This window comes from Podarcis bocagei (genome assembly GCF_964188305.1).
Source record: "Podarcis bocagei genome assembly, chromosome: 14".
In the NCBI taxonomy this organism is placed as follows: Eukaryota; Metazoa; Chordata; class Lepidosauria; order Squamata; family Lacertidae; genus Podarcis; species Podarcis bocagei.
The window spans coordinates 52,886,472-52,913,954 of record NC_138139.1 but is presented as its reverse complement, the minus strand read 5'-3'; the positions used below and the strand labels follow the sequence as shown (position 1 = coordinate 52,913,954).

Sequence of the window (27,483 nt, the reverse complement as noted above, 5' to 3'; positions counted from 1 at the left end):
AGGTACAACCCCGTACTTTAAATTGTTTCAGAAAAAACCTAAAATTGACCATTTGCATGTGTTTGGATCAAAAGCCTGGGTATTAATTCCGAAACAAATGAGGAAGAAGGGAGATCCTAAGACCAAACAGTTAGTGTTTGTGGGTTACCAGGAGCTGGGAAAAGGTTTCCGCTTTGCTGAAGGGACGAATGGCATTGTGATCTCCAGGAATGCCAGTTTTTGTGAACATAGTGGCTGGGAGAGACTACATGCCAATACTGAGGTTTGGTTTGAACCTTCCCAGGAGCTTCATGACTCTGAAGGTAGTCACAGAGAATCAGAGTCTGAGGGGGAGGAAAGTTCAGATAAGAGCTCTCAAGAAAGTGGAAGACCAGTTGCTAAGCAACAAAAGAGAGGTCGTAGTTCTGAGGAGGAAAGTGGGTCAGAAGAAAAATTTTCTCCCAGAAGATCTAAAAGACAAAACAAAGGAGTGCCTCCGGTGCGTTTTTCTCCTGATACTGCAAATGTGTTTAGTGTAATTGCAGAGCCCAAGAGTTTTCAGGAGGTGTTAAAGTTACCAAAAGAGGAGGCAGAGCGCTGGAAACAGGCAATGGAGGAAGAGATGTCCTCTCTGAATGAGCACAAGGTTTTTACACCAGTAGCAGCGCCTGAGGGGGCAAAGATTGTAGGCTGCAGGTGGGTGTACAAAGGACTTAGGTCCGGTTAGGACATATCTAGGGTTGGAAGTGTGCTGGGCCCAAGATGGCAGCTGCCTAATTAGTCAGCAGAACAAAGTTAAACAACTACTGACTACGTACAGGATGCAGGATTGCAAAGGGGCAGCGGTGCCTATGGATCCAGGTTTCATAAAAACACTTCACATAGATGAGAGTCCTGAATTTGAACATCCTGATGTATATCACTCTGTAATTGGAAGTTTATTGTATATAGCACAGTGGTCCAGACCTGATATTAGCTATGCAGTAGGCATATTAAGTAGATTGGTCTCAAAACCCACACTAAATGCCTGGAAAGGGGTAAAACAAGTTCTGAGATATCTCAAACAGACAATTGGCTATATGTTACAATTAAATTCTTCCGAGGACGAAATGTTGAGTTGCTACTGTGATAGTGACTGGGGAAATTTGCCAGATAGAAAATCTGTCACAGGACTAGTTATAATGGTCGGTGGAGCTTTAATCAGCTGGCGGTCACGCAAGCAAGACATTGTAAGTGTGTCATCAACGGAATCAGAGTACGCCGCATTGAGTGAATTGTGCAACGAGGTGATTTATTTCAAGCATTTGTTGGCAGATTTAAATGTAAATTGTGGAGAACCAGTACAAGTTTACATTGATAATCAAGCTTGTATAACCTTAAGTAAAACAGAGGGTTTCAAATCACGTTCCAAACATATCTCTGTAAAATACCAAAATGTACGTTGCTGTGTACAAGACAATATAATCACATGTACTTATGTATCAAGTGAAGAAAATGTAGCAGATGTATTAACTAAACCATTGGCAAAGATATAGAACAGGCAAATGTGCAAGGGTTTAGGTTTGCTGGAAAAATAATCTCCTACATAGGTGTTATTTGATGTTAATTGTCCAGCAGAATCTGTGAGGGGGTGTTCAGTTCTGTTAATTGATTTTGTGGGAACTTGCAGATTCTGGCTTCACACAATTAACTCAAGGCAGTGTCAATTTACTCTTGGCAGAAAGCCCAGGTCTGCTTGACCTAGAAACTACTCACTCTGATTGGTTAGCGAGCAGCACTCAACTCTGTTATCTAGGGATTGCTAGCACAGTTTGATGTGAGGTGTGTTAGGAGTTAGAAGTGCTGTGTATGGTTTTGAGAGAGAGAGAAAGAAAGATAGGATTTATTTGCTTTTATTTGTATGCAGAAACTCTGCTGGTTTTATTTTTCCTTTTAATAAATCCTGTAAATAGTTATTCTGAGTCTAGCTGACTAGTCATTACTGCCGCAACTAGCTTCTTCGCTGTGCAGGAAAACTCTGCTACGTTTGGGCTAAAGCCAATAGGGCTATGCCTGACACTCCAAAGTTCCATGATAAAGAGCTGTGCAAAGGTACCAACTTTTGATAGTTTAAAAGATGGTTCAAAAGTTTTAAAATTCCACAATGGTAGACAGAGACTGCTGTGGCTTGGCTGGTTCTCTTGCTGAAGCTGGTTTAATTAGATTAGAAGTTTTCCAATTTTAGTATGTAGAACAGTTGAACGTGGTCCATGTAAAATTGACTAATCTCATTGTATGGGCTTTGTTACTATTTTCCCCCCCTCAGGCAACAGTGTCCTAACTGTAGCTAAGTATGTCACCACCACAACACATGAATACAGGGTTATTAAGCAGCTGAAGACAAAGAGATGTGGTCTGTAAGTCAAGCAGAAAAGCATGTGAACTGTGAGATGGGATCCACACTTTGGAAAAGTTTAAAGAATTCTCATGTTATACAGCCAGATTTAATTTTCATCTGGCACATTCTTCCCTAATGCAAAACATTTCCACAAAGAATCTCCCCACCTCCCCTGCCCACACTAATCTTTGCAAGAGGCCCAGCAGTAAATTTGGGATTTTTTAAAACAATGACTACTTGTTATCATGTTCTGTTTCTTTATGCCATCTTGAAGCTAATCAGAGCTAACTTATTTCTAGTCCTAAGAGGATATATTTCCCTTACATTCTGAAACAAAGGTTAATTTCACACAGCTGGGAATGGCTCTGGATTTTTCCAGCAATGGGCTGGCCTAGAGCCAATTTTATGTTGCATATGTGTTCCATGAGTCCATGATAAGCATGTGACCAGGGCTTAATTTCAGCCAGGGTGCCTATGGGCTGGTTCCAAAGCCCAGAGTTCGTTTTCTGTGCCAGGACACACTCTCTCTCTCTCTCTCTCTGTGTGTGTGTGTGTGGAGAGAGAGAGAGAGAGAGAGAGAGAGAGAGAGAGAGAGAGAAAGAAAGAAAGAAAGAAAGAAAGAAAGAAAGAGAAAGGAGGGAGCGTGCCTAAGTCTTTGTAGAAAATGGTAATTCAGAATTGGGTCCCACACTGATAGGAGAAAAATTCCAGGTCAAAGGACATGGGTTTTAGGTGAGATTCAGACTTATCACCTCGGCATGATAGGGTCCTAGCTGGTTTAGCCTAATCACTAGGAGAGATTAAGTGATTTTTTTTTTACCTGTGCTGAAACAATAATGGCTGCCCTTGCAGGAAAACCATTGCAGCTAACCTGAAATTCTGCTGGTTTCATGCTCCCAAAAGGGACAGCCATGCCTGAAAATGTTGTCCAATCCTGCCCCAAAATAAAAAGTTATAGGTGTTTCATTTCTCTCTCTCTTGAAGAAAACATTAAAAGTGTTATCCCCCCTCCCAACCCTAAGCCTATTTGCCTGTACTTTGGCAAACCTTATGCACTCTGAAGAGAATAATATGCCTGCAAATTCCATCCACTTCTATCAAAAGAAAAGCGAAGTTATAGCTGTTTTTAAATTTCACTGTAGTGAATTGCAGGGCTGGGGTGGAACAGAGCAGACTTAGACAGTCCCTGAGCCAAATCAGGCAGCCCATGAAGCACCTTAGATCAAGGTGAGCTGTTTTCTGAAGCACTGAATCTTAGGATCAGTAAACCAAATCTTGTGGTGACTACAAACTTTCAGTTTTTGTCTGCTGGCAGAAGGACAATCAAAGGGAACAAGTGAGCTTCTCTTGGGAGGGAGTTCCTAGGTCTGGGTTCAACCACTGAGAAGGCTCTTGTTTAAGTTCCCACCCAACATGTCAGATGTGGCAGGACAGAGGAAAAACTCCTCTGTAGATCTTAGTGCCAAGCATCAGGCAAATAGCTTAAAAAAAATAGCAATCTAGGCCCTTTAAAATTGTTTGTATGAGCAGTTTAATTTCTACAATTCACTTAAGTTTTAGGATTTGGTTTCAGCTGTGTGAGGTGTTTTGTGGTTCTCATTATATGAATGTGGCCGAACCTACATTAACCTTGGCTCTGAAGTGGTTTGGTTTTTTTCTATATGGTTTTCCCTGCTGGTGCTTATATTGATTGATGGTTTCGGATTTTAATTTGTCACCAAGAGAACTCTGGTTATGGAGCCATAAATAAATAATAAACATTGGCTTTCAAAATATTGCCAGGTGAGGCGAGGGGGCAAGGTAGAATTTGAGACTTTGGGATGGGACCAAGTAGGCTTTTATGGGCTGGGACAGAGCCTGGAAAACTAGAGCATGATAAGTAGGGGGGAGAGGGAATTGCTGGGAAGTTTTAGACCCTCATCTTGGTTACCTGTAAAGATTGGAATATCGTTACCTGAAGAACTGCTTGTATGAACCTGTCAGGGTTTAAAATATTCTTCAAAAACACTTTTCTGAATACCTCCAGTGTCTTCAAAAGTAGGGTTTTGGTGTCCAACGCACGGGGCTGGCCGAAGACTTTGGGCACCTGCGGCAAACCACAAATGCCCAATGCCAGGGAAGAAGGGGTGAGTGAACATCTACATCAGGAACAGGGTGCGAGACCAGATCAAGCTTACTTGATGGCTGGGAATCAAAGGCTGTCGTGGTGGGTGCAGAGCCCAAAGACGCCCTCCAGGAGGCTAAGGACCCCCCACCCCCACTGCCCAGGTTTGTGTCCCTGAGAGGTCACTTTGGTGCTGCAAACGCAACAGATTCACTTCCCCCTGGAGGTGCATCCCATTGTCTCTTGAGGCGAATGGATGCGGACAATGACGTCTTGTGTTTAGAGGCAACTTTTTGTGTGCATGCCTCTGTGTGCACATGTCTCTCTGTGAAGGGGGACCTTTAGACGCCTATGCCCATTGGTGTGTATGTGTGTGGAGAGCTTGTGAGTAAGGGGGCCTTTCATGCCTGTGTGTTTGTGTGTGTGTAGGTAGGGCCTTTTTTGTTTATATGCCTGTTTGTGTATGTAAGCGGGGGGAGGGGGCTTTTGTGTATATGCCTCTGTGTGTGGAGAGAGAGCTTTTAGTGCATATCCCCCCCCTCTCTCTGTGTGTGTAGGGGGCCTTTTTGTGTACATGCCTGTGTGTAGGTAGAACCTTTTTTGTTTATTTGCCTGATTGTGTATGTAAGGGGGGGGGGCTTTTGTGTATATGCCTGTGTGTGTGTGTAGAGAGAGAGCTTTTAGTGCATATCCCCCTCTCACTGTGTGTGTGTGTGTGTGTGTGTGTAGGGGGACCTTTTGTGTGCATGCCTGTTTTTGTGTGTGTATAAGAGCCTTCAGTGTATATCCCCCTCATGCTTGTGCTTCTGTGTGTGTAGGGGATACCTTTTGTGTATATGCCTGTGTGTGTGTGTGTAGGGGGACCTTTTGTGTCCATGCCTGTTTGTGTGTATAAGAGCCCTCATCCTTGTGTGTCTGTGTGTGAAGGATACCTTTTGTGTATACTGTATGCCTCTCTCTCTCTCTCTCTCTCTCTGTGTGTGTGTGTGTGTGTGTGTGTGTGTGTGGAGGGAGAGATCTTTTAGTGCATATCCCCCTCTCACCGTGTGTGTAGGGGGGACCTTTTTGTGCCCATGCCCTGTGTGTGTGTGTGTCTGTGTGTGGCCATGATGCCCCTCCGTTCCCTAGGCTCAGCAGCAGCAGCAGCAGGGATGGCGGCCAGGCGGCGCCGAGGCCCTGCATCCTGAGGCGCCATTTCTGCCCCCTCCGCCAGCCCACGAACACGCACGCGCGCGGGCGGGCGGCCGACTCGGGCGGCGCCGAAAGGGGGTCCGTGTGGGCGGCGCCATCCGGGGAGGAAGAGGCGGAGGCGGCGGCGGAGAGGCGAACAAAGAGCGCCGGCAGCCGCGCCGAGCGGAGGGAGCGTGTGGGCCGGCGGGGCAGGGGCCATGTCGGGCGCGGAGCCTCCGAAGCCGGGGCCGCGGGGCCTCCTGGGCCGCCTGAACCAGCGGAGCTGAGGCGGCGCTGCTGCTGCTCGCATTGCCCCCTCATGGCCGCGGGAAGGGGCAGCTCCTCCGGGTGAAGGAAGGAAGGAGGCGGCGGCGGCGCGGCGTCCCTGAGGGGGAGAAGGAGGCGGCGGAGGCGACCGGGGGAGGCGAGGCGCCTTCTCTCCTCAGGCCGGGCATGGCGGCGGCGGCGGCGGCGGCGGCCGGCGTGAGCTACTCTCCTCCGTGGTGGGTGAGCCTCCTGCACCGCCTGCCCCACTTCAGCCTCCGCTGGGAGGCCGTCGGCGACGACTTCCGACCCGAGGACGCCGAGTACCAGCAGGTGAGAAGGAAGGGGCGACTCACGACCCGGCTCCCCCCCCCCCGGTGTGTGTGTGTGTAGTGGCGTAGCGTGGGGGGTGCAGGGGGGGCCGGGCGCAGCATCTGGGGGTTAGGGTTAGGGGGCGCAAATCCACGGGTTAGGGGGCGCAAATTACTTGCCTTGCCCCGGGTGCTGACAACCCACGCTACGCCACTGTGTGTGTGTCCCCCCACAACACACACCGTGAAATACACCTACACAGAACCCATTAGAAGATTCCCCCGGCCGCTTCCCCTCGCCCGAGCCAACCCAGAGAGACCTGCAGCCAACAGACCAGATTTATATATTGCCAGTCCCTTCCTCTCTCTCTCTCTCTCTCTCTCTCCCCCTCCCCGGCTTCGTCTGTTTATATTTAATTCATTTACATTCATTACCCGTCCACTCTCTCACTCTCCGTGCTTGCTTGGTTGATATTTATTTAGTTATTCAATTATATTTATTTATATTATCAGTCCACGCTCCCAACTCCCCCCCCTTTGTTTTTTCAGACTTGTTTATATTTATTTATTTACATTGCCCATCCACTTAATCTCCCCCTTTGCTTGCTTGTGTGCTTGCTTTATTTATTTATTTAAATTATCCAGCCTCTCCCTCTCTCCCCCCCCACGCATACTTTATTTATTTATGTTTATTTGTTTGTATTATCAAGTGCACTCTCACCCTTCCACTTTGTTTATATTTATACATTTATATTCATTACCGGACTTCTCTCTCTCCTCCCATCCACTCCTTTTGATTTTATATGTTCGTTTATTTACGATCGCCGTTCTTAATAGTGATTTTTCAGAACACAATGTCCTGGCTTTGTACAACTGTGTGGTCTTCTTCATACAGGGATTTGCTGGTGGGGAAAGGACTGGCCGGCTCTGTTTTTATTTATCTTCTTCTAACAGCCCCTTCCTTTGATTTGATTTCCATTGCTTAAAAAGATCCTAAGCCACCCTTCCAGGACTGCATGTAATAATAAAAAATACAATGCAGTAATAAGAGCACCATATAATGAAATAGGATAACGTTTCCCCATGTGAGTGGCAGCTGAAGTGTGGGGCAAAGACCATCCACATCCCTTCATTTCAACCTCCAACCTCACCACTTCCCTCATTCTATCCCATATGGCCCCCCTCCCCGGAAATCTTTCTTTTTCACCCCCCTGTTTTTATTTATCCTCATTTAACCCTGTACCTTCTCCCCCCCCCTTACCCAAACCCCTGTATATGCAGGCAGGGAACCTCAGTTCAGACAGAGGGGAGTTTCATATTATCCCCATTTCATATTCATCTACCTCTCATCCACACCTCATATTTTCTCATATTTCCCCATTTTGCACACATTTCCCCACATGTACAATCTCCCCCATACTGGTCTCTTCTCTGTCCACACACACACACACACACACACACACACAGAGAGAGAGAGAGAGAGAACCAACATTTCCTCCACATATTCCCCTAATTAATGTTAGAATTTTGAGGAGAGAGGCAATAGTGAAACTGACAAGTCCCTTTGCATTCCTTCTAAAAAATAATAACTGAGGGGGTTGTCAGAAAAGGAAAGAGCCTCTATAATCTGAGGATAGGGTTTTATACATGCAGTCAGTTTCAAAGGAATTTTGCCATTACCTTTTTAATCATCTTTTCCAAACCTCATCTCTCTCTCCCCCCCCCCCTTCTACACTCACTTTCCTATAGTGGTTCAGGCTGAGGAGACATTTTCCTGGTAATACAATTTTCTGCATTAATATGCACCTTCACCTTTCACTGTCCTCCATAGATCTCCATCATTTCAGTTTCCTACCCATCCACCCCTTTCTGGCAAGTATAATATATTCAGCAAAATCAAGGAATAAACCCTTTCCCTCTAGACTGTACCACTTGAAGGTCCAAGTGGGGGTTTACACATTCAAACCGTTCCCACAAACAAATTGCACACTGAACTGCGGGGGGGGGGGAGGAGAAAGCTAAATTTACCTTTTCCCCATGGCATGCTTGTTTTCTATATGCAGGGAGTTTTGTTTGTTGAGAGCAAATTCTGGCAGGCAGTTTTCTGATTGCCTGACCATCAAACATAAAAATGTGGGCTTCAGAACAGCCTTCCCCAACTTGGTGCTCTGCAGATGTTTCTGGGCTATAGCTTCCATCATTGAAACCGTTGGCTGGGGTGGTGAGAGTTGGAATCCAGGTTGGAGAAGGCTATTTCAAGCCTTAGGATAGTTTGGAACAGTTCTTGTATTTATCCTCCACATCTTTCTCCTACAATTCTCCAGTTCTCTTTCTTATAGCAGTTCCAGTTGAAGGCAGTTCTGCTTTGGCTCCTTCGTATTTACTGTCATCACCTCTTATCCTTTCTTTCACCCCACTCAGTTGCTGCTACCCAAAACAATTGGGAGAAATAGACCAAAGTCTGTTACAAAGTATTTGGGGCTATGAAAAGAGCTGTTCCCCTTTCCCCCACAAATATTTATTACGAGGTTACTGCTGAGAAAGGAGTGCCTCTTCCCATTTGCTTTGCCTCCGTACAAGAAGTTGAGTAAGAGTGACTGTAGCATAGAGACATCCTGTCTGAACCTGCTTCCTTAGGGATGAAAGTAGGGGTGTGCAAACCCATCCATTTTGCCTCCCATCTTTTCAAATCTAGAAATGCAGAGGTAGCAGAGGCGGAATTCAGGCTTGGAGGTTGAAAGCAAGTCTCTGTTTTACTGGGCTCCTCTTTACCCATTTTGTGCATGCAGAACATTAATCCAGAGTGGTTCATGTCATTACGTCCTAGGAACTTGGGAAGGACTCTGGTGGTAGTGGGAAAGTCTTCCATATTGTATTTTACCCTTTGGTTTCATCATGTGTATTTACTTCTGACCCAAGTATTGATGTTAGTCTTTCACAAGGCTTATGTTCTGGGTATGTACCTAGGAAAACAAAAGGAATTTCACATTGAATTGGGCAAAGGGTACATCGAGCCCACTCTTTGGTCTTGTAGTTACTTGGAAGCCTATTGTCACTTAGGAACAGCTTGCTGTATACTGCTTTTATTAAAATGGATGACTTACTATATTATAGCTCTGCGTTGAAATTGCAAGGATTTATTAATGGAATACTTAATTCTCCCACCTGCACAAAAAATAGAAATCTCTGCTCTTGGTTTGACTAGCCTTCTAACTGAAATGCCTTTTACTTTTGCACCCTTCTTCCTGCCTTTCATTTTTTGAGTGGAGCCAACATGATTGCTGCCTTGTATAGCCATGATCTTTAGCTTGGAAAACATCATTTTGCACCTCTTAGTGCACTTGTTTACCTAAGGTTCAGCAAAAACCAAGCATAGAAATGTTGTGTATCATCTATGCCTCCCTCTTGAACCTTGTTTCATGCAGAAAGGCATTAAAGCAATCTGTTGACAAAATTTAAAATGAAGTGCAAAATAATTAAGAACCTTGCTTCCAGCCCAGTCTTTTTTCTGTGTGTATTCTGTGGCTTTCATTTATTCCAATGATTTGCTATGTGGAGGCATGTGAAGGGGAATTCTTCTTATTCTGTTTTGATACCAGTTTTGTGGCCTAAATATTATAGCCTGTCATTGATACAAAAAGTGGCACCTTCTTGGGGGAATGAATTAGATAGCCCAACTGATATTTTACATTGATATGAAACTTGATTCACTAGGCTGTTTTCCATGGTTCATGTTTTCTGTTGCAATAAATGTATTGCAAGATCCTTAAGTGTGTGAGCCTTTGAAGGATCTGGATGTAAAGAATCGGTTAGGTTATGAAGATTAAAGATGTGTATAATCTATTGAACAAGTGTGAATGCAATTTCAATAACTGGTGCATGAAAAAAAATACCTATACTGTATCTGTGATTGCAATTGAAAACTCAGGACTTTTGCCCATTCTTAGTATATTGTACCTTACTTCAACAGTACCAGAGTAGGGGGAGTGAGAGGATAAATTGAGGGTAAAATCTCCTTACAGAAGAGAAGAATGTAGTTGCAGTGGTGCGATTGTGTATTTGTGTACTGTAATGATAAACCCTTGCAACTTTTCTGTGCTGAACACTAGGTTTCTATTGCAGAGACATTTTTTCAGTTAAGTTGGCCTGCTGAGAAATTTGGAGTCAGTTTTTCAGATGCTCTTTTGTGCACTTAAGTGAGATAAGCATTTGCATCTCCTGTAAATTTTCTGTTGAACTTCCTGCTGGATGCAGTTGTATGTATTTTGCTGTTTCAGATCTAGCACTGTTTTTTCCTGTTCTATGTCCTGTCATGCATTGTGGGCAAGACAATAGAAGACCACCTTAAAGATCAGTCTGTTGACATTACAAACACACCAAGCAAGTATCTCTAAACAGGAAAGTTAATAATACCTGCTTTCTCCTCCATTAACCCCTGATTGTGACTGAATGCTTGAAAGTTTAAAACATGTTAAGGGTTTATTAAGTTGCAAACTTTGGAAAAAAAGGCTGCCCTCTTATTTTATTTATTTTACTTAGTTTTTAGTTTAATTTCTATACTATTTAATATGTTTAAAAATATATCTAAGCAGTGTGCCAAAAACTTAAGCAACAACGGACAGCTTACTGTAAATATTACAAAAATACAGTTACATATAAAAATGTTACAAAGTTACCAATATATCAAGATCAATTCATTTTTCTTCTGACAGACCCTCCCTCTCAGTCTCCAGGTTCTCACCCAGGGTCCAGGTTCTCACCTCACCCACAAAAGTCTCAGAATGAGAAGAGATCCTGGAAACAGCAGTCATCTCTCTAGTCTCTCACTCTAAACTTGGTTTTTTTGGACAGCCCGTAATGGATGGTCCTTCCTCAGGCTGCCCACAGCAGTCTCCACACCCTGTTACAGGTGTATCAGGTTTGTCGAGTTTCCCAGGGGGTCGAGAGGATGTGGAAAGGGCCCCCCTCCACTCATTCATCTCTTGAGGAAATATGGTTCATGCGGTCTCTTGAGGTGGCAGGAAACATTCTATATGGTGGTAGTGTTTTTAAATCTAACTATGGGCTAGAACTGGGCTTAAGGTTTCAGTTATGCCTTTTAGTGATAAGTGAGCCAATTTTATCTCCTGAGAACTATAGTGTAGACATGAATTTTGCAAGCAGCTTTTTAGGTAAAGCTTGGTTTGTTTGTTTTTGCAACTCCTAAAGTGATAGTAAGGCATAAATGTTCACTTTTGTAAAATATATCATTTTAACATATTTTGCCTCATTGTAAAGGAAACAGCCAGCATAGCATATAGTTACTGAATGAGTTTGGATGTCCTTCCCACCATATGTGGGGTTTAATGTTGTACTCATTTTACTGCTTTGAAGTAAGCACCCTTCCTCTATTTTAAGGAAGTCCTGGGGCTGTTCTATGTGTGTGCATGTGCACACTGAGCTTTTGACTGGTGATAAACTATGGAATGACTGCACTGCGTGTAGTTCTGTTTCTCCTCTCAGCAGCCTTTAATTTGCCTGGAGAAAGAGGAGACAGTTGTGTACTAAGCATCTAGCTCTGCTGCATTCTGCCATTGAGACCTGATATGATCTTTATTGTAAAAATGAAGTTGCAAACTAACTGGTGACTCTTGGTTGACCTTTTCTATTGTGAAAGCCTAGTCCGCTTAGTCTGTTTGATCCAAGCTATGTGAAAGCTTTACATGTCAACATCAGCACTGCCTTTGATTCTTTTCCTTGTCATAACCGCACCTCCATCCCACATGGCTTCCCCAGGACTGTCCCTTCACTCTTTTTCACCTCAGTATGAATGTGTCAAAATGTCAGTGTTTCAGACACTACATTTATATTGTGTGCTGTTGCAAGACCATATAGTATAAGGATGTAAAATATCTCCCGTTTTCATTGATATAAGGTGATGCTGCTGATTCAAAGGTAGCAGCCTCTGAAACTATCTTGATATCCCTGCCAGTACAAATGAGTAGGGTTCTTCTACCTTATGGTTACCTACACATGAAGGTATCTCCCTTTCATCTGGGAACACACACCTTTGTTTTCCTTTCTTACCGCTTCTCCAGCTTCCATAGTCATGTCCTTTTTTCCATCCATCATCGCTAGAGGGTTAGAGTGTGGGAAGGTGAAAGTCGTGGCGCTATTCTTAATCCTTCCCCTTTTTCCAAGAGAAGCTCCAAGCTTCACCTGACAGATGATGTTGCTGAACTTTGAAGTACGTTTGGGGCCAGCTTGGCTGCAGGAGTTGCCGGAAGGAGGCATGCAAGGCACCATCCAGAAGTCTTACAGAGTCCAGATTTGTGAAGGGTTTACTCCTTAGCCTTTTCTTCTCCCAAATATATCCTGCAAGGCAGCGAAGGGCAGTATTCAAAATTAGCCAGGCACCAGGTGCATTTTGCACCTGGCTTTTGACCACTTGCAATCAAGTGAAGATGACTAGGTGCCAAGATGGCACCTGACATCTTCGCCAGCTGAGGATCATTGGATCTGGACTGGTTTCACATACTAATACCCCATCTTGTGGAATTCTATCAGTTATATTTTATCTGCACAATTGGAATGAATTTCTGGAACCAAATTGCTTTTTCTGTGCAGCCTGAGGAGCAGCAGTCACCATTGAGAAAAAGGTTGGAATAGGCCAGTATATATGTGGACTGTCCCTGGATCAAGTGACTTTTCTTCTTGGAAGTACTCAAAGCTCTTAACCTAGCTCAAGGTTGTCATTTCAACTAGCCAGATGTTTAATTGAGAATCAACCACAGTCAGTTCATCATTTGAAAAATAAGACTTTAGAGTCATCTTGCCCCAAAATGGCAACTAGACATATAACTTGGGTGACTGCAACCTTGGTTTAAGGAGCCCTTTGGCGCCTAGCTTATATACCTGAGTTTCTAACACTGGCGGAGGATTAGGATCAAAGTTTTCCTTCTCCTCGATGGGCTCTTTTCCCAGGTTGATGAACCCCATTGATCCTTGCTGCCCTCTACAGCACATGCAGAAACTTCCTTCTTGACCATTGGACTCACTATTGGTCTTATCTGCTTAATCCACTGGAGCCTGTCTTCCCCTGAGGGGAATTCCCTTACTCATTGAAGATTTAAGACCCATTGGCTACCCTCACCTGGTTTAGCCGGCCAGTCCAAGCCGTTACCGTGGTGTGGCTGCTGTTGTGTGCTGACAGCCTCTAGGAGCCACATGTGAGATCTAAGGGAAGGGTGGGGACCAAAGGTGGACAAATTACCTCAGAAAGTACATCACCTGTCCCTCACCAGAGGTACTCCTCCTCCCCTAACTCCCCATACACCCCTAATTCCCAGTTCCCCTAGCTAAAAAGAATCTGTTGCAAAAGGACTGGGAAAGATTGTACCTAAAACTTTGGAGAGCAGTTGCCAGATCTGAGTAGTCAATATGGTGTCCTCCAGATGTTTTTGGACAACAAATCCCATCAGCCCCAGCTAGCTTGCCAAATTGTATGGGATGATGGCAACCAATAATATCTGGAGGGCAACATGTTGGGTATCCTCTGGTGTTGATAATATTGGACTAAGAATCTGATCCATATGATGGTTCCATTATATGATCATATTCTGTAGAACATTCTGAAAGACGAACCTCTACACTCACCTCACAGAGTGTTTGTTGTGGGGGAGGAAGGGAAAGGAGAATGTTAGCCGCTTTGAGACTCCTTAAAGGGAGTGAAAGGCGGGATATCAAATCCAAACTCTTCTTCTTCTTCTTCTTCTTCTTCTTCTTCTTCTTCTTCTTCTTCTTCTTCTTCTCTGCCTTCTTTCCCATTTAGTATGAATCACTATGGTATAGGCATTTATCATGAGATGTAAGTCATTTTCTTCCCTTTCCCCCCACAGTTTAATCTTTGAGTCATTGTGCAAGGCTTCTTACTTAATAGTGAATCATAAACCCAAAGATAAAGATAAGGAGGAGTGCAGAGCCAGTGCTTCTGAGAACTTTGTGCCAATAATACTCTGCTCTGTTTCTTACCAACAGATTTTAAAAATCTGTAGGACATGACAAGCCTTACATTGCTGGGCTTAGACAACCTCTAGGGATGCACACAAATAAATATTTTCCCCACCCACCCCAATTTTTGCTAAAGTGAATTGGATTCTGTTGATTTGCTGTGAGTATAACTGTACAGAAGCTTCCAGCAGATGTGGTCAGATTACCGTAGTTGCAAGTAGCTCCTGTTCAGGAAATTAATAAATAAATAAATATCAGTGTAGCAGTTGCTAATGGAATATCTTAAGAGTGACTGTTGCTTTAAGCCAATTTTTTTTGTAACAGGAGTCCTGGCAGGAGCTGTTTACATATTTCATTATAATTGTGTTTTTATCTACAGTACTGTGCCCAGATATATGGCGTTTTATAAATCTCCTAAGCTAATTAGAGGCCATGCATTTGCCATATGTAAGCTTGTCAGTGCAACTTAGTCTCTTTGTGTAGAAAGGGCTGCTTGTTTCATGGGATTAGATAATACAATTTTTGCCCAGACTTTGAGGTCTGCCCACAACTATCAAATTATGTTCCTTTGCAGCTTTGTTTCGCTATCAAACTGGAGATTAAATGGCCAGTTTTTATCCTCTGGAAATTCTTCTGTTTCCCTATATGTCGTGGGTGTCAGTCTCTTAAATGTGGTAATAATATAAATCTGGGTATTGATTGCACAAGTGTGTGATAACCAGTAGTTGCTGTAAAATTTCTGCTATTGTGTACCATGTCTGGAGATAGATTTAAAATGATCCTGCTACAAATTCTGTTCTACATTTTGTCTCTACTGTCTGGTTTTAGCGAGGGAATTTGTCTTCATTGTACTGAGCAAATGCCATGAAGTAGCTATGTAGTGTTTAAACACAGGGCATCAGGGTTCCAGGTTTTTCTCAACTGGCTGGTCTTGGGCAAGTCCAGTATAGCTAACCCAAAATAAATTGTGAGGAGAAACTAAATGAGAATTATAAAAGCATTCCGTACACCAGGGGAAAAACAGTAATAAAAAAATGGTAATAAAGCACTGCTGACACCTAGCTTCAGTCTTGAAACTTAACAGTTGAACTCCAGAGTCTGCCATCACTTTTCTATTCAGCTCAGGACTGTCTGCATCTTGGAAGTCTTTCCCAGCCCTTCTAATTGAAACCCTTTCTTTGGATTTGAGAAGCGAAACTTTTTTGCATGCAACTGTGTACTCAGCCACTGCGCTGTGGATTTTCCCCTTAAGTCAGGAACAAGATGCTAGAATTTGAACTGACACCATTTTCATTTTAAGCTAAGTGCCCTCCCTAAAGCAGGGGTGACCAACTCCCAAGAGACTGCGATGTACTCACAGTTAAAGACTGGCAGTGATCTACCCCCTTTGGGGGGTTCAGGTCAAAGTTGGTGAGCTTTTTTTTGGGAGGAGGAAAGCCCTGTTTTTGGGGGTGCAGGACAAAAGTTGTGAGCTTTTTTTAGGGGAGCTAAACTTGTTGAGCTTCTTTGGGGGGACCCAGTGATCTACCAGTCATCTACCACAGACGTCCAGTGATCTACCGGTAGATCATGATCTACCTGTTGGACGTGCCTGCCCTAAAGAAACATTGTTTTTCTGTAACTACCTCAAGAGCATTGCGGACTAATAAAGCAGGGTGAACATTTTGGAAATAGAATAATAAATTGGAAGCAAAAGGGTATCATCGTCTTATCTGCTAAGCGACTGGTAGTTCAACTCCCGAGCACCTATTTCAAGTGTAGATAATTTGCCTCTACTTTTGCATCTGGCACTGAGTCCATAGGTTGCAAATTTAAACTATCACTAAGTCCATTTGTCATAACTCTTAGGCCCAAATTAATATTGAGAATTGCAGTCACTGAGTGAGCTAGGGATCTCTATAGAATGCTCGATGTCCTTAATAGCTGCCAGGATTTCCTTAAGCAGCACAAAGTGTAATTTGAACCAAATCTCAAGATGCAGAACCTTAAAAAAAGGTCTGCTTTTACCTTGAAAAAATACTTGGAATGCAGCTGATCATGGATACAGTAGCAGGTTTTTCATACAACTAAGTAACTACAGTTTCCATGATGGCTTGCACTGTGGCGCTTGCCTTAAAATATGTATCCATTTAGTAGCTATGAAACAGTATTAAAAAGAGTTTCAAAATGTCAAGCTAGTTGCTAGAGTTGACACTTTCCCTTGTATTGCACTAATATTGTTTTTAGACTGAGTATATTGTGTTTTAGTACTCTGAATTCCAAAGTAATTCCCTTTTGCATTCAGTCAAACCAATCCGTCAGCTATTATTTTTTGTATGTTGCCTTTCCATAGTTAAAACCCTGCTCAAGGTGACTTGCATGTAAAAAATCACATAATTGCAAACATAAGTCACAAACAATAAATAAAACATCAAAAAGTACACATAGAAGAATTTCCACATAAATCATAAGAATACCTAAATAAAGATACAAAAAGTCATATCAATAACAGTAACAACCCCCCCCCCCATCAACCTCCTAGACCAGGGGTGTCAGGACTCTAGGTGGGCGGTAGGGGGTTCTATGGAACAAGCTGAATCCTCTTTCCATTGAGCACTGGTGGGCGGTAACGAAATTTTACCATCAAGAAAGATGCATTAGTGGGCAATAAGTATAAAAAGGTTGACTATCCCTGCCGTAGACAATATACCTCAGCCCAAGAGTCCATGTAAATTCACTGCTAAAGCATCCTTGGGTCTTTGATTTCTTTTGAGAGATCTTCCCAAATAACCTACGAAGAGCCCTGTTGGATCAGATCAAACACCCATCTAGCTCAGCATCCTGTTATGGTAGCGGCCAACCACATGCATATGGAAAGCCCATAAGCTGAATCTGATTACAAAAGTACTCTTCCCCACTTGTACTCTCCAGCAACTAGTATTCAGAAGCATACTGCCTCAGATCCATGAATAGATCCATTCATTTTTGATGAATTTCTCCAATCCCATTTTAGAAGCCATACAAGTTGGTGTTCATCACTACATCTTGTGGGAGCAAATTGCATAGTTTAACCCTGTGCTGTGTGAAAGAGGACTTTCTTTTTGTCTGTCCTGAATCTTTCAAACATTCAGCTTTATTGAATGACCTTGGGTTCTAGTATTATGAGAGGAAGGGAAACTTCTCTATCCACTTTCTCCACACCACACATAATTTTGCACCTCTATCTTATCCCTGCATCCTTTCTCACCTTTTCTATAAACTAAATGAGCCCAAAATGTAGCAACCTTTCATCAAAGGGAAGTTGTTTCAGCCCCTTGATCATTTTGGTTGCCCTTCTCCGGACATTTTCCAGCTTTACGGAATCCTCTTTGAAGTGTGCCAATCACAACTGTACAAAGTGCAATTGCACCATAGATTTGAATAACATCATTACAATATTGGCAGTTTTATTTTTAGTCCCTTTCTTAATGATTCTCAACATGGAAGTCACCTTTCTCATGGCTGTCACATGCTGGGTCAACATCTTCAATGAGTTATCCACTATGACCCCAAGATATTTCTCCCTGGTTAAAACCCCGGAATTGGATGAGCAAAGTTAGGTTTTCTTGTGTGTGTGTGTGTGTGTGTCAGTGTGCATTGTTTTGTACTTTCTTATAGTGAATTGTATTTGCCATTTTAATGTCCTTTCACTCAGTTGGGACAGACCTTTTGGAGCTCCTCAAAATCCTCTTTTTACCTGTCTCCAAACATGGGATACAAAACATGTTTAAAATATTGTGTTCTTTCTGATAGTTTGCTTTCATGTTTTGCAGGCATAATTCTGTGCTGAGGGATGTGAAAGTTGCCAAGTCAGTTTCCAGACTCCCCCCTCCCTCATGCTGCCCCAGCATTACTAGATTTCCAGTTCATTAGCATTTCCCACATGGTGTGCTCTTCTACCCTCCTGCCTCAAACTTTCCAATGAGAACTGATGTTCTCCCTCTGTCAACAGATGAATGTGGTGATGCCTGATAAAGGATTGTTTCGTATTCTTGGAAAAGTGACAACAGTGAGGCAGAGCACATAGCCAGGAATTTGCCTCTCCAAATTCATATGTTGAAAGAAATATATTTGGGAAGCTCATTCAAGTGCAGGTTTGTATCAGCTGACACATCTTCCACAAGCATCTGGTGTGCAGACATAGGGAAGTGAAAGGTTTTGTTTTTTTAAAAAAAGAGAACTACAAATCGACTTGTTTCAGTCAGACTGTATCTGTGTGCTGAAATACTCTCTTGAGAGCTGTCTACTATTGGAAACTTGAGACTGTAGTTCAGAGTCTGCTAATTAGAAAACCAGTAGGTTTGAATGCATCATTCTTTAGCAAACAGTACTCTCAATTGGTGCAAAGTAGTCACTTAAAGTGAATTATACTCTGTGCTGGAAAACTGACCTTCGCCTGTCTCGTACTGACAGAATTGGGATGGTTGTCGTCTTTTTTGTTAGCTCTGGTTCTCCCCTTCCCATTTTCATTATGCATGTGGTCTATGGAAAAAGGATAGACCATAGTCCATTGGTGGACCACTTGGAACCTGCAGGTTGTTATGATTCTGGTATAGCATGTTGGAGCTGATCCTACAAGGCATATCTGGTACTGTATTCTTAAGCAAGTGGTTTACAAATATATATAAAATTAAAATTGTCAATAAAATGCAAGGTTAAAAACAGGTATTTTGAAAAATTCAAAATATAATTAAAAGCAATAGTTAAAAACAAATTAAAACATTGTCAACTTTTCCATGTTTGGATAGGCTTGAGTAAACAATGATATTTTTGGCTCACCTTGAAAAGAGTACAGTGAAGGCACCTGCCTGATATCAGTAGGTAGGAATTTCCAAAGTGTGGGTGCTGCCACACTGAAAGATCCATTTCTTACAGGAACAGAACAAATATTATGTGGCACCTGGAACAGTGACAGCTCCACATTAATGTAATGTGAATAACCTCTTGTTGAATCTTCCTGAGTATTACTACAGCAGTCTTTGCATAAGGGAAATCATAGCCTGCTTTTTACTATGATTGAAAACGACACTTGCACTGGTTTATGTACAGTATTGAGGCCTTGTGTTTTGAATCACTTTATCCTTTACACTATTTGTACTGCAATCTTATAAATGGTTATGCTGAAATACCGTATTTTTCGCTCTATAACACGCATCTGACCATAACACGCATGTAGTTTTTAGAGGAGGAAAACGAGGAAAAAATATTCTAAATGAAACAGTGGATGTATGATTTTTATGGTTCATGCTGTGGCCACAGACATGTGATCTGACAGTGAGTTTGGGGTAGCCCAATGCAAAAATCCTGAGGATCCATGTGGATCCGTGCTTTGTAACCACAATTTAAGTGGGGAGAGAAGGAAAAGAACTCAAGGGACAAGGAGCTTTTCCGCGGGGAGGAGGGAGGGAAAGAGCACTGTTGCTTTAAAGGTATACTTAAGGTATTTGCCCTGTGCCTGGGTTTTTTTTCCATTTAACAGTTTGCAGCCTTTTCCTTCCGCTCCTTGTTTTGAGGCGGAATAGATTTGAGCAAGTGAGGAGGACTTGAATTGCAGGGGATTTGCCATTAGCTGTGTAAAAGTGCTCCTCCTTGCAGCCTGAATGATAAGCAGCCACCAGCAGCAATAGAATGGAGCACAAAAAAGGGGTAGGGGCACTAGGACCCAGACAATGCTCAAATCTATCCTGCCTGAAAACAAGCTGCTCCATCCCAGCCAATCAGCTGAGACGCGGGGATTTGCGAAGTTTTCCCCTCTCCCTCATGCCCTCCCCAGCCTTTTTTTTTACTTCCTGGTTTTCACTGCGCTGGCTCAGAGCTCGAGGTTGGTTTTATTTTGCTGCTGGTTGCTTAAATTTTATCTTTCCTGCCGTCTCTCTGCAGCCTCATTGCTCTGTTTAGAGAGCGCGCAGACCTTTGCTAGCGTCTGTCCCTCCTCCCATGTAAGCGGCTGCTGCCGGCTTTGCTGCTATGGCTCTCCTTCCCTCCCTCCTTCCTGGCTCCAGGTCGCTTTAAAGAAAGCAAAGTGAGAGCCTCGTAGAGCGTGTAAGTGGCTCCCGCTTTGCCTGACTGACGGCAGCCATGGCTCTGATCCGTGCATTCGCTCCTTAACACGCACAGGCATTTCCCCTTACTTTCTCGGAGCAAAAAAGTGCGTGTTTTGGAGCGAAATTTACGGTAAGCCCTACTGAGTTGTGGTGGGACTTACGGTATTTGTAAGTTAGAGGATACCGGATTGCAACCTTAATTATATCCTGAGGCATGGCAGAGAGGTTCTCTAATCTGTGATGTTATCTAGGAAGTGCTATGGTGCCATTAACGATTACCTGCTATCAAGGCCTTCATCTTGGCTTGACAACGTGTGATCTTTTCAACTGCATTTTTGAGTCCCACATTAAGATTTTCAGGGTTTATGTTTTACTCCTTTAGGCTACGATGGGGAACTTGCATGGCCCTTCACATATGTTGTTGAACTTCAACTCGTACTAACCCCAGCAGTATGATGGGAGTTGTAGTCCCACAACACCTGGAAGGTTCACCACCCCTGTCTTAAGAAATAGTTTGAACTTGAGAGTTCATAAGAAGTTACAGTAAGAATTCTCTCTCACACTTTTGTGTATGTGTGGTGGTGGGTTGCCAGAAGTGTTGACTATTGTTAATTGTGCTGGTTTGCAGAAGTAGAACAAGGGTGTAATGTGTTTGCTGCTGCTTTCCTTCTTTCTCCAGTTCAGTTTTTAAGAAAGCCTGAGAAAGTTGATGGAATTTATGAAATTCAAGCTGTGCTGTAGAAGAAATCTGTTTTCAATTTTTGCCTGGTCTCTGGGAGACTCAAACTGAACTATAATTGTTAGAATTTGCAGAGTAGGGTGGGAGTGCAGAGCCAGATAGTGAATGCAAATGTACAGAGTAAGCACTTTGCAGACTTTTATCTAGCTGCTGTGTATTCAAAGGCATTTTTAATGACTTCATCCAAAAGCCTTTGTGTTCAGCTGCCTGACTTGAAGTGGCATTTCCCTACCAGGTTCAATCCACCTGTCACTTGATGGAGGGGCAGAACCTTAATGTCATGTTGCATTATAATATGATGGAGAATGGGTGGGCTTGTTTCTGAAGCCTTCTATCATTCCTTTAAATGATGAAGTGAGAAAGAGATCAGCAACTGTTAAATCAAAGTCTAGTGTAAAACACTTTAGTTCAATGCATATCCAATGGAATTAACTCGCTAAACCATCTGATAAGTACTTCTGAAAATTATTCCATCAGTATAATAGAATAGTGATCAGGTGCAACAAGCTACAATCCTTGACTTAGTGTAACATCAACTGGGGGATGTGATTTATTTCACTCCAAACAAACCATAATTTGAAGTCAAGGATGGTTCTTGGATTACCAATCATGGTTGGAGGGGTAGTGATGACTTGCATGTGTCCCACTCAGTGGCGTAGCGTGGGGGGTGCAGGGGGGGCGGTCGCACCGGGCGCAACATCTGGGGGTTAGGGTTAGGGGGCGCAAATCCACGGGTTAGGGGGCGCAAATCCACAGGCTAGGGGGCGCAAATCCACAGGCTAGGGGGCGCAAATTACTTGCCTTGCCCCGGGTGCTGACAATCCACGCTACGCCACTGGTCCCACTATATTTCCTCTTTTACTTTGAATAATAGAGCTGGATGTGATTTCACAGTCCACCTTGACAACTCCTGTCTTACTGGTTTCACTTGAGGCAACAAGTAGGATTACTGTTCCGAGTTGGAAGCTTTGTTGAGCATCTAGAACTCTTCTTGATTTTCGTTCGTTCCTGGCTAGAATTTAGATCCTTGCAAAGTTCAGTACAACAGTGTTTGGTGCCTGAGAATTTTATTGTTTTAGTCAACAAGTGTTTAAATTCTTCTTCAGCTGCAAGTGGTAAAAAACTTAATCTGAAAAAAGAAAGATTATTGGAATTCCAGACCAGATCTCTGGTATATGTACACCATCCCAGAGCAACAACTGTGAGCATTCTGATATCTGACTGGAAGGGACATAACTTGAATGAAAAGCTGTTCACCATATTTTGGGTTGTCTTCAGTGTTGGATTGAATGTACAGTATGAAGAACATGAAGTAATGAGGAAATATGGGACCGTTTTTCAGGAAGCCTATGTGTAATGGAACAAGATGACTTTCAAGGTCTTAATAAAATGGAATATAAGACCAAAGGTCTGTGTGGTGTGTGTGCTTTCTGTCTCTCTCTGACTTCTATTGTATAGTACACCTGTGTGGCATTTTTCAACAAAAGAACTTTTGCTGGAGCAACAGTTAAAATCCCTTTTCTTTCCTTTTTAAAAGCTGGCTTGGGGATAGGTAACGTACCACAGCCAAGGTTCTGAGATGCTAGTTCTCTGCTTATTCTCTAATCAGAAGGTGGAGTGGGGAGTGACATTGTGTAGAGATCTTTAGAAAAGCCTTTGAGAGAGCTGGTTTCTGCTTTCATTATCTTAAAATACCCCATTAAATGCCAGGGAAAATCTAGGTATTGTCTACCTTCTGCTGTTGCAGGGAAATAAAAGTAATGTTCTTTTCTTTCTTGCTTCTCAGCATGTACTCCTAGCATGGTCTTTGACATCACTTTACCTAATTATAGCTTACATGAGTGGGCAGAAGATACTATTATTCACAAATGGACCGCTACCCTATTCTGGTTCATCACCTATTTCCTGACTGCTAGAATTGTTGCAAAGAATGCTAGACTTAGGTCTGATCTAGCAAGGAGGTATTTATATTCTCAAGCAGCAGTGTCTTTGTGGGGTCACATAAACCAATTATGCCTTAAATGTTGAGAAAACTTAAATATGTACCCTTACTGTCAGGGAACTGCCATCAGTGCCGGAGGGAGAGAGCAAAAGCCAGAGGGATTCCAGAGGGCGTCCAGGGATCGGGAGAAGCAACCCATCTTCTGGGGAAGAGAATCAGCGTAGCACCCGTGGAGAAGGGGGGCAGGTGGGGGAAGTGGCGAGGCGGTCCCATGACTCCTTGCCTGGGACCAGCGGGGAGACTAGGGGTCATCCGTTGCCCACGCCCTCCCTGCGCAGAGAGGGTAGGCGGAGACTAGGCGTCAAAGAACTTCTTTGCTGGAAGAAGTTTAAGAAACGCCCACTGACGGATTCTGCCAGCGATTGAGTCAGCCACGGGCGAGTGGCTGTCCGGACAGAGGAGGTTCACTTTGGCAACCCAGCCAGGTGTTTGCACCCAGCCAGGAAGATAGGCACCTGTTTACGCACAAGCAACCCCCTTAGGAACCATTACACTTACTTTGTAGATAAAATGTATCAATCAACTACAGGAATTATGTTGTGATAAAAATCCAATATTCATATCAGGGCAGCCCCAACATCACAAATAATGTGCAAGCTTTTGAGTTCCTCCATAACTTTTTTCAGGCTTTTTCAATCTTAGGTGCCCAGATGTTGCTGCATTATAACTCCCATCATCCCTAGCTAATGGATCAGTGGTCAGGGATGATGGAAGTTAAAGTCCAACAACATCTGGGGACCCAAGGTTGAGAAACACTGAACTAGACAGTGAACAGAGCAGAGTTGCAGTGGGAGGGATTGATGGGTGATGCTGAAGCCAAGGGGTCTGCATTTGGTCATAGTCTTAAGATGGATAGGGGAAGGAGGTCTTAAGGCTATGATCAGATGCATACTCCAGGGTTTCAACTTTTATTCTGCCCTCTCCATTGCTCTGTTTTACCTTAATATTTCACTCATCCATGGCTTCATTGGGAAGGAGGTAGCCCATCTGGCCTGTATTACTGAGACCTGGGCGCAAGTTGGGCAGAGTTGATCTGACTCACTACATATCTGGATATTTGGTACAACATCAACCTCATTTGGAGGGCCAGGGAGAGGGAATCTCTGTGGTCCATAAAATTTCCATCTTGATTGCTAGGTAACCTCTCTATTCTCTGGTGGGTTATACCTTTCCAAAGACCCAGAAAGTATTCTTGTGAGTTACAGCCGATATAGGCCATTGCTGTGTGAGAACTATACATGTACCCTTCAAAGAACAAGGCCAATTTTTTTTTGGTCAAAATGTCAGATTTTCTTTTTAAAGCCTTAACAAATGAGCCAGTTACTAGTTTATCCCAGCATGGCATCTTAAAACTGCTCGTAAGATATTGTTTCCTTCTGACAACTACCCCATAAAGTTATTGTGAGGATAAAATGGGGAGGAAGAGAACTTTCTATGCCACCTTAAACTGCTTAGAATAAAAGTGGGATATACATGTAATAAATTGGCTATTTTGATCATTTTTAATGCATTTTGCAGGATAGGAAGTGGGGTTTGCATGAAATGTGTTGGGAAGCAAACAGGGTAGTTTGGATGTAAATTTAAGTTCCTGCTAATTGCATTTGCAACAGGAGATGACACTTCTAAGGTGTTACAGTAGAAATCCACATTCTTAAAGAGAAGCTTGAAGGGAATTTATATAGAGTGTTAAATATATGATTTATTCTTATTGGTTTATTTCATCCTTTAGGACTCTAGAGTGAAAAAGAGAGAGATTCCAAACATGCTTTTGCTTGTAATATAGAAATCATTTTTATGTTTAAGGGGGAAACTGTAGATGATGCAACCTGAAGCAAAACGTTGCTTTGTAAGCCCTTAGCATAATTTCCATCACATCAGGAAAATGAACTCTGATCTAGTGGATAAGATATAATTTCCTAGGTTCACATCTTTCCCAAATTGCTGGGGATATTGTGGGCTAGAAGTCAAAATACGGTAAATAATGGAGAGATAAACGCATGTATGTGCCATGCCAACAGCTTCATTCATTTAAGACAAAAAACATCACCACCAGTTCTTACATCCAACTATTTGTATTGGGTGCATATGTACTGGGCCAAACTAGGTGCAGTTTTGAGTAATGCAATATAATTTTGTAGAAACTGTTAGTTCAGTAATTACATAGCTGTCACATTTTAATGGCGCTGTTCCTGAAATCAGTGTGCAAATACAACTCACACTACTTTCATCTCAGAGACTTTCCTTTTTGTTTAGTAAAAGTAAAGGGACCGCTGACCATTAGGTCCAGTCGTGACCAACTCTGGGGTTGTGGCGCTCATCTCGCTTTATTGCCCGAGGGAGCCGGCATGCAGGTCATGTGGCCAGCATGACTAAGCCGCTTCTGGCGAACCAGAGCAGCGCACGGAAATGCCGTTTACCTTCCCGCTGGAGTGGTACCTATTTATCTACTTGCACTTTGACGTGCTTTCGAACTGCGAGGTTGGCAGGAGCTGGGACCGAGCAACGGGAGCTCACTCCGTTGCGGGGATTTGAACCGCCAAACTTCTGATTGGCAAGTCCTAGGCTCTGTGGTTTAACCCACAGCACCACCTGCGTCCTCTTTTTGTTTAGTACTACACACAAATTTGGCACTTGTTGAACTCAATGTGTTAATGTGTTATTTAACTACTTTGTTGAAATGGAGAAAAGCTACTCCAAAAGCAAGAAAGATTGATCAAGCTCAGTGTTCGAAACTCCCATTCTTCTAGGCGCGTTTTGGGGCAGGGAATTTAATTAATGCGAGCAGTTTCTGAGCTCTGGGTGCAGTACTGCGCCTAAGATTTCAGATTAAAACTGCCACTGCTGGAATGAAAGGAGGACTTTTTTTTCTCCTTCTCCACTTCCAGTCACTTTCTGAGGACTGGAGAAGGGACCCTCATAGAAATATTAGGGGGGTGGGCAGGGGAAACATGGCTTTTTTTCAGTCTTCAGATGAGGACTAGACCATGTGAAAAATGAATATAAGATTTTAGCTGCAATTCATTCATTTTCAGCTTTGTATTCTTGTTATAAGTAAAGCACACCTAGACATTCCTTTGTGGCACTCATAACCTAGGTTTAAGGTGTCATTTAGCTCTTAGCTTTCATATCTGTTTCTAACACTGATCAAGCTGACTTTGTACTTGTAATTGAACTAGTTTGTATTATGTACAGTTTAAAAACTGATGTATTGGGTAGACAAGCCCTTAGGCTAGCTCTGCACATTCACTGTGATCAATTTTATGTACATAATACTTATACAGAAGCAAAGCAACCATAGTTAAACTATATACAGGCTTAAACAAATCACTTGTGAGAAAAAGCCTAATTCATTGTCCTAAAAAGTCAGGCTAGTTAAAAATCTGCCAGGGAACAGTATTTATATTTTAACTTTAACTTTTAACATCAAAACTGGTTCTCAGTGTAGCAGATAAACAGTAGAATAAAAACCACTTTGGAAGGATAATGTATATTGAAAGGTGGTTTGAAAATCTGTTAAATATCTATGAAATACAAGAAATTAAATTTTTTTAAAAAGATTAGCAAATCACGATTATTGGGTGAACACGAATGGTATTGCCTCAGGATATAGCTCTGAGTAGGTCTTGCACTTTTTGAAGAGCTGTTGACATGTTATCATAGGAAGTATTGCTCTGTCAAAACAGCAGATTACCTTGCACCTGCGTCAAGCTGCTAATTATTCTAGTGGTGGCAGCATGAAGTATCTTGGGAGGCATGAGCTGCATTCCTAAAAATACCTTCCAGATTGGAGGTGGGGTTTCAGATGCTTCTGGCACCTTGCATACTGCCTTTTCCTGCATGAGGCAAATCCAGTTCAGACTGTGCCTGGTGTGTGTCGATCAAGAGATTGTCCTAGGCAGGGGCAGACTGCTACTGTATTTACCTTCTCTTTTGTCAAAATATAAGGACTCATCATATAAAAACAACACCAAGCCCATTTTTCTAACATATATTTGCACCTTCCCCTCTGTCATTAATGTGAATTTATGTTACTGTGGCTTCTCATAGTCCATCAGTGTTAATAAGCAACTTCCATGTTACAGCAGCAGTGGTGATTTTTGGTTCTTTTATCTTGCTTTTCATGGTTGCTTTAAATTACTGAAGTTTATTTTTGTCATTTTTACTTTAGAGCACTCAAAAATGGATTTTGGGAATGGGAGCATTCTGTGTATTGGACAGTAGCTCTTTTGTAAATTTGAATCCTGGACTGGAATTTACAGTGGTTTTAAGAGCTATTTGAGGGGAACTTTATGCCAGTGTTTTTGCATATACACAAATCGTGCTCTTCACTTTTAAAGCATCAACTTGTTTTTTGCTCAGTGCTTATGTGAATTGTTCAGAAAAGGGCTTTGTGTACTGCTGCTCCTATTGTTAACATTTGACAGTACTGCTTGAACACCTCAATAATCCTGAGGTCAGAAGCCTGTTTAAAACACACCATGCATGT

At 42.8% G+C, this 27,483-nt stretch overlaps 1 protein-coding gene and 1 long non-coding RNA gene across 4 annotated transcripts in view; one reads left to right on the top strand and one right to left on the bottom strand.

Moving 5' to 3' along the window:
- Positions 1-5,912: 5,912 nt before the first annotated feature.
- TTYH3 (tweety family member 3) overlaps positions 5,913-27,483 on the top strand; it is an 84,507-nt gene continuing 62,936 nt past the window's right edge. The window contains exon 1 of one of the 2 annotated variants that reach the window (XM_081169567.1): positions 5,913-6,227. In XM_081169567.1, the coding sequence (XP_081025693.1) occupies positions 6,084-6,227 (144 nt within the window). In that variant the 5' untranslated portion in view covers positions 5,913-6,083. The remainder of the gene's footprint in view (positions 6,228-27,483) is intronic. The other variant, XM_081169568.1, reaches the window with a different exon arrangement.
- LOC308573131 lies at positions 7,494-18,696 on the bottom strand. 2 transcript variants are annotated; one of them, XR_014001946.1, is made up of 3 exons: positions 18,603-18,696; positions 12,253-12,559; positions 7,494-9,168 (listed from the first exon to the last, which is right to left on the bottom strand). It is a non-coding gene; the product is annotated as an uncharacterized lncRNA (long non-coding RNA). The 2 variants fall into 2 exon arrangements; XR_014001947.1 differs by having other exon boundaries at positions 12,272-12,559.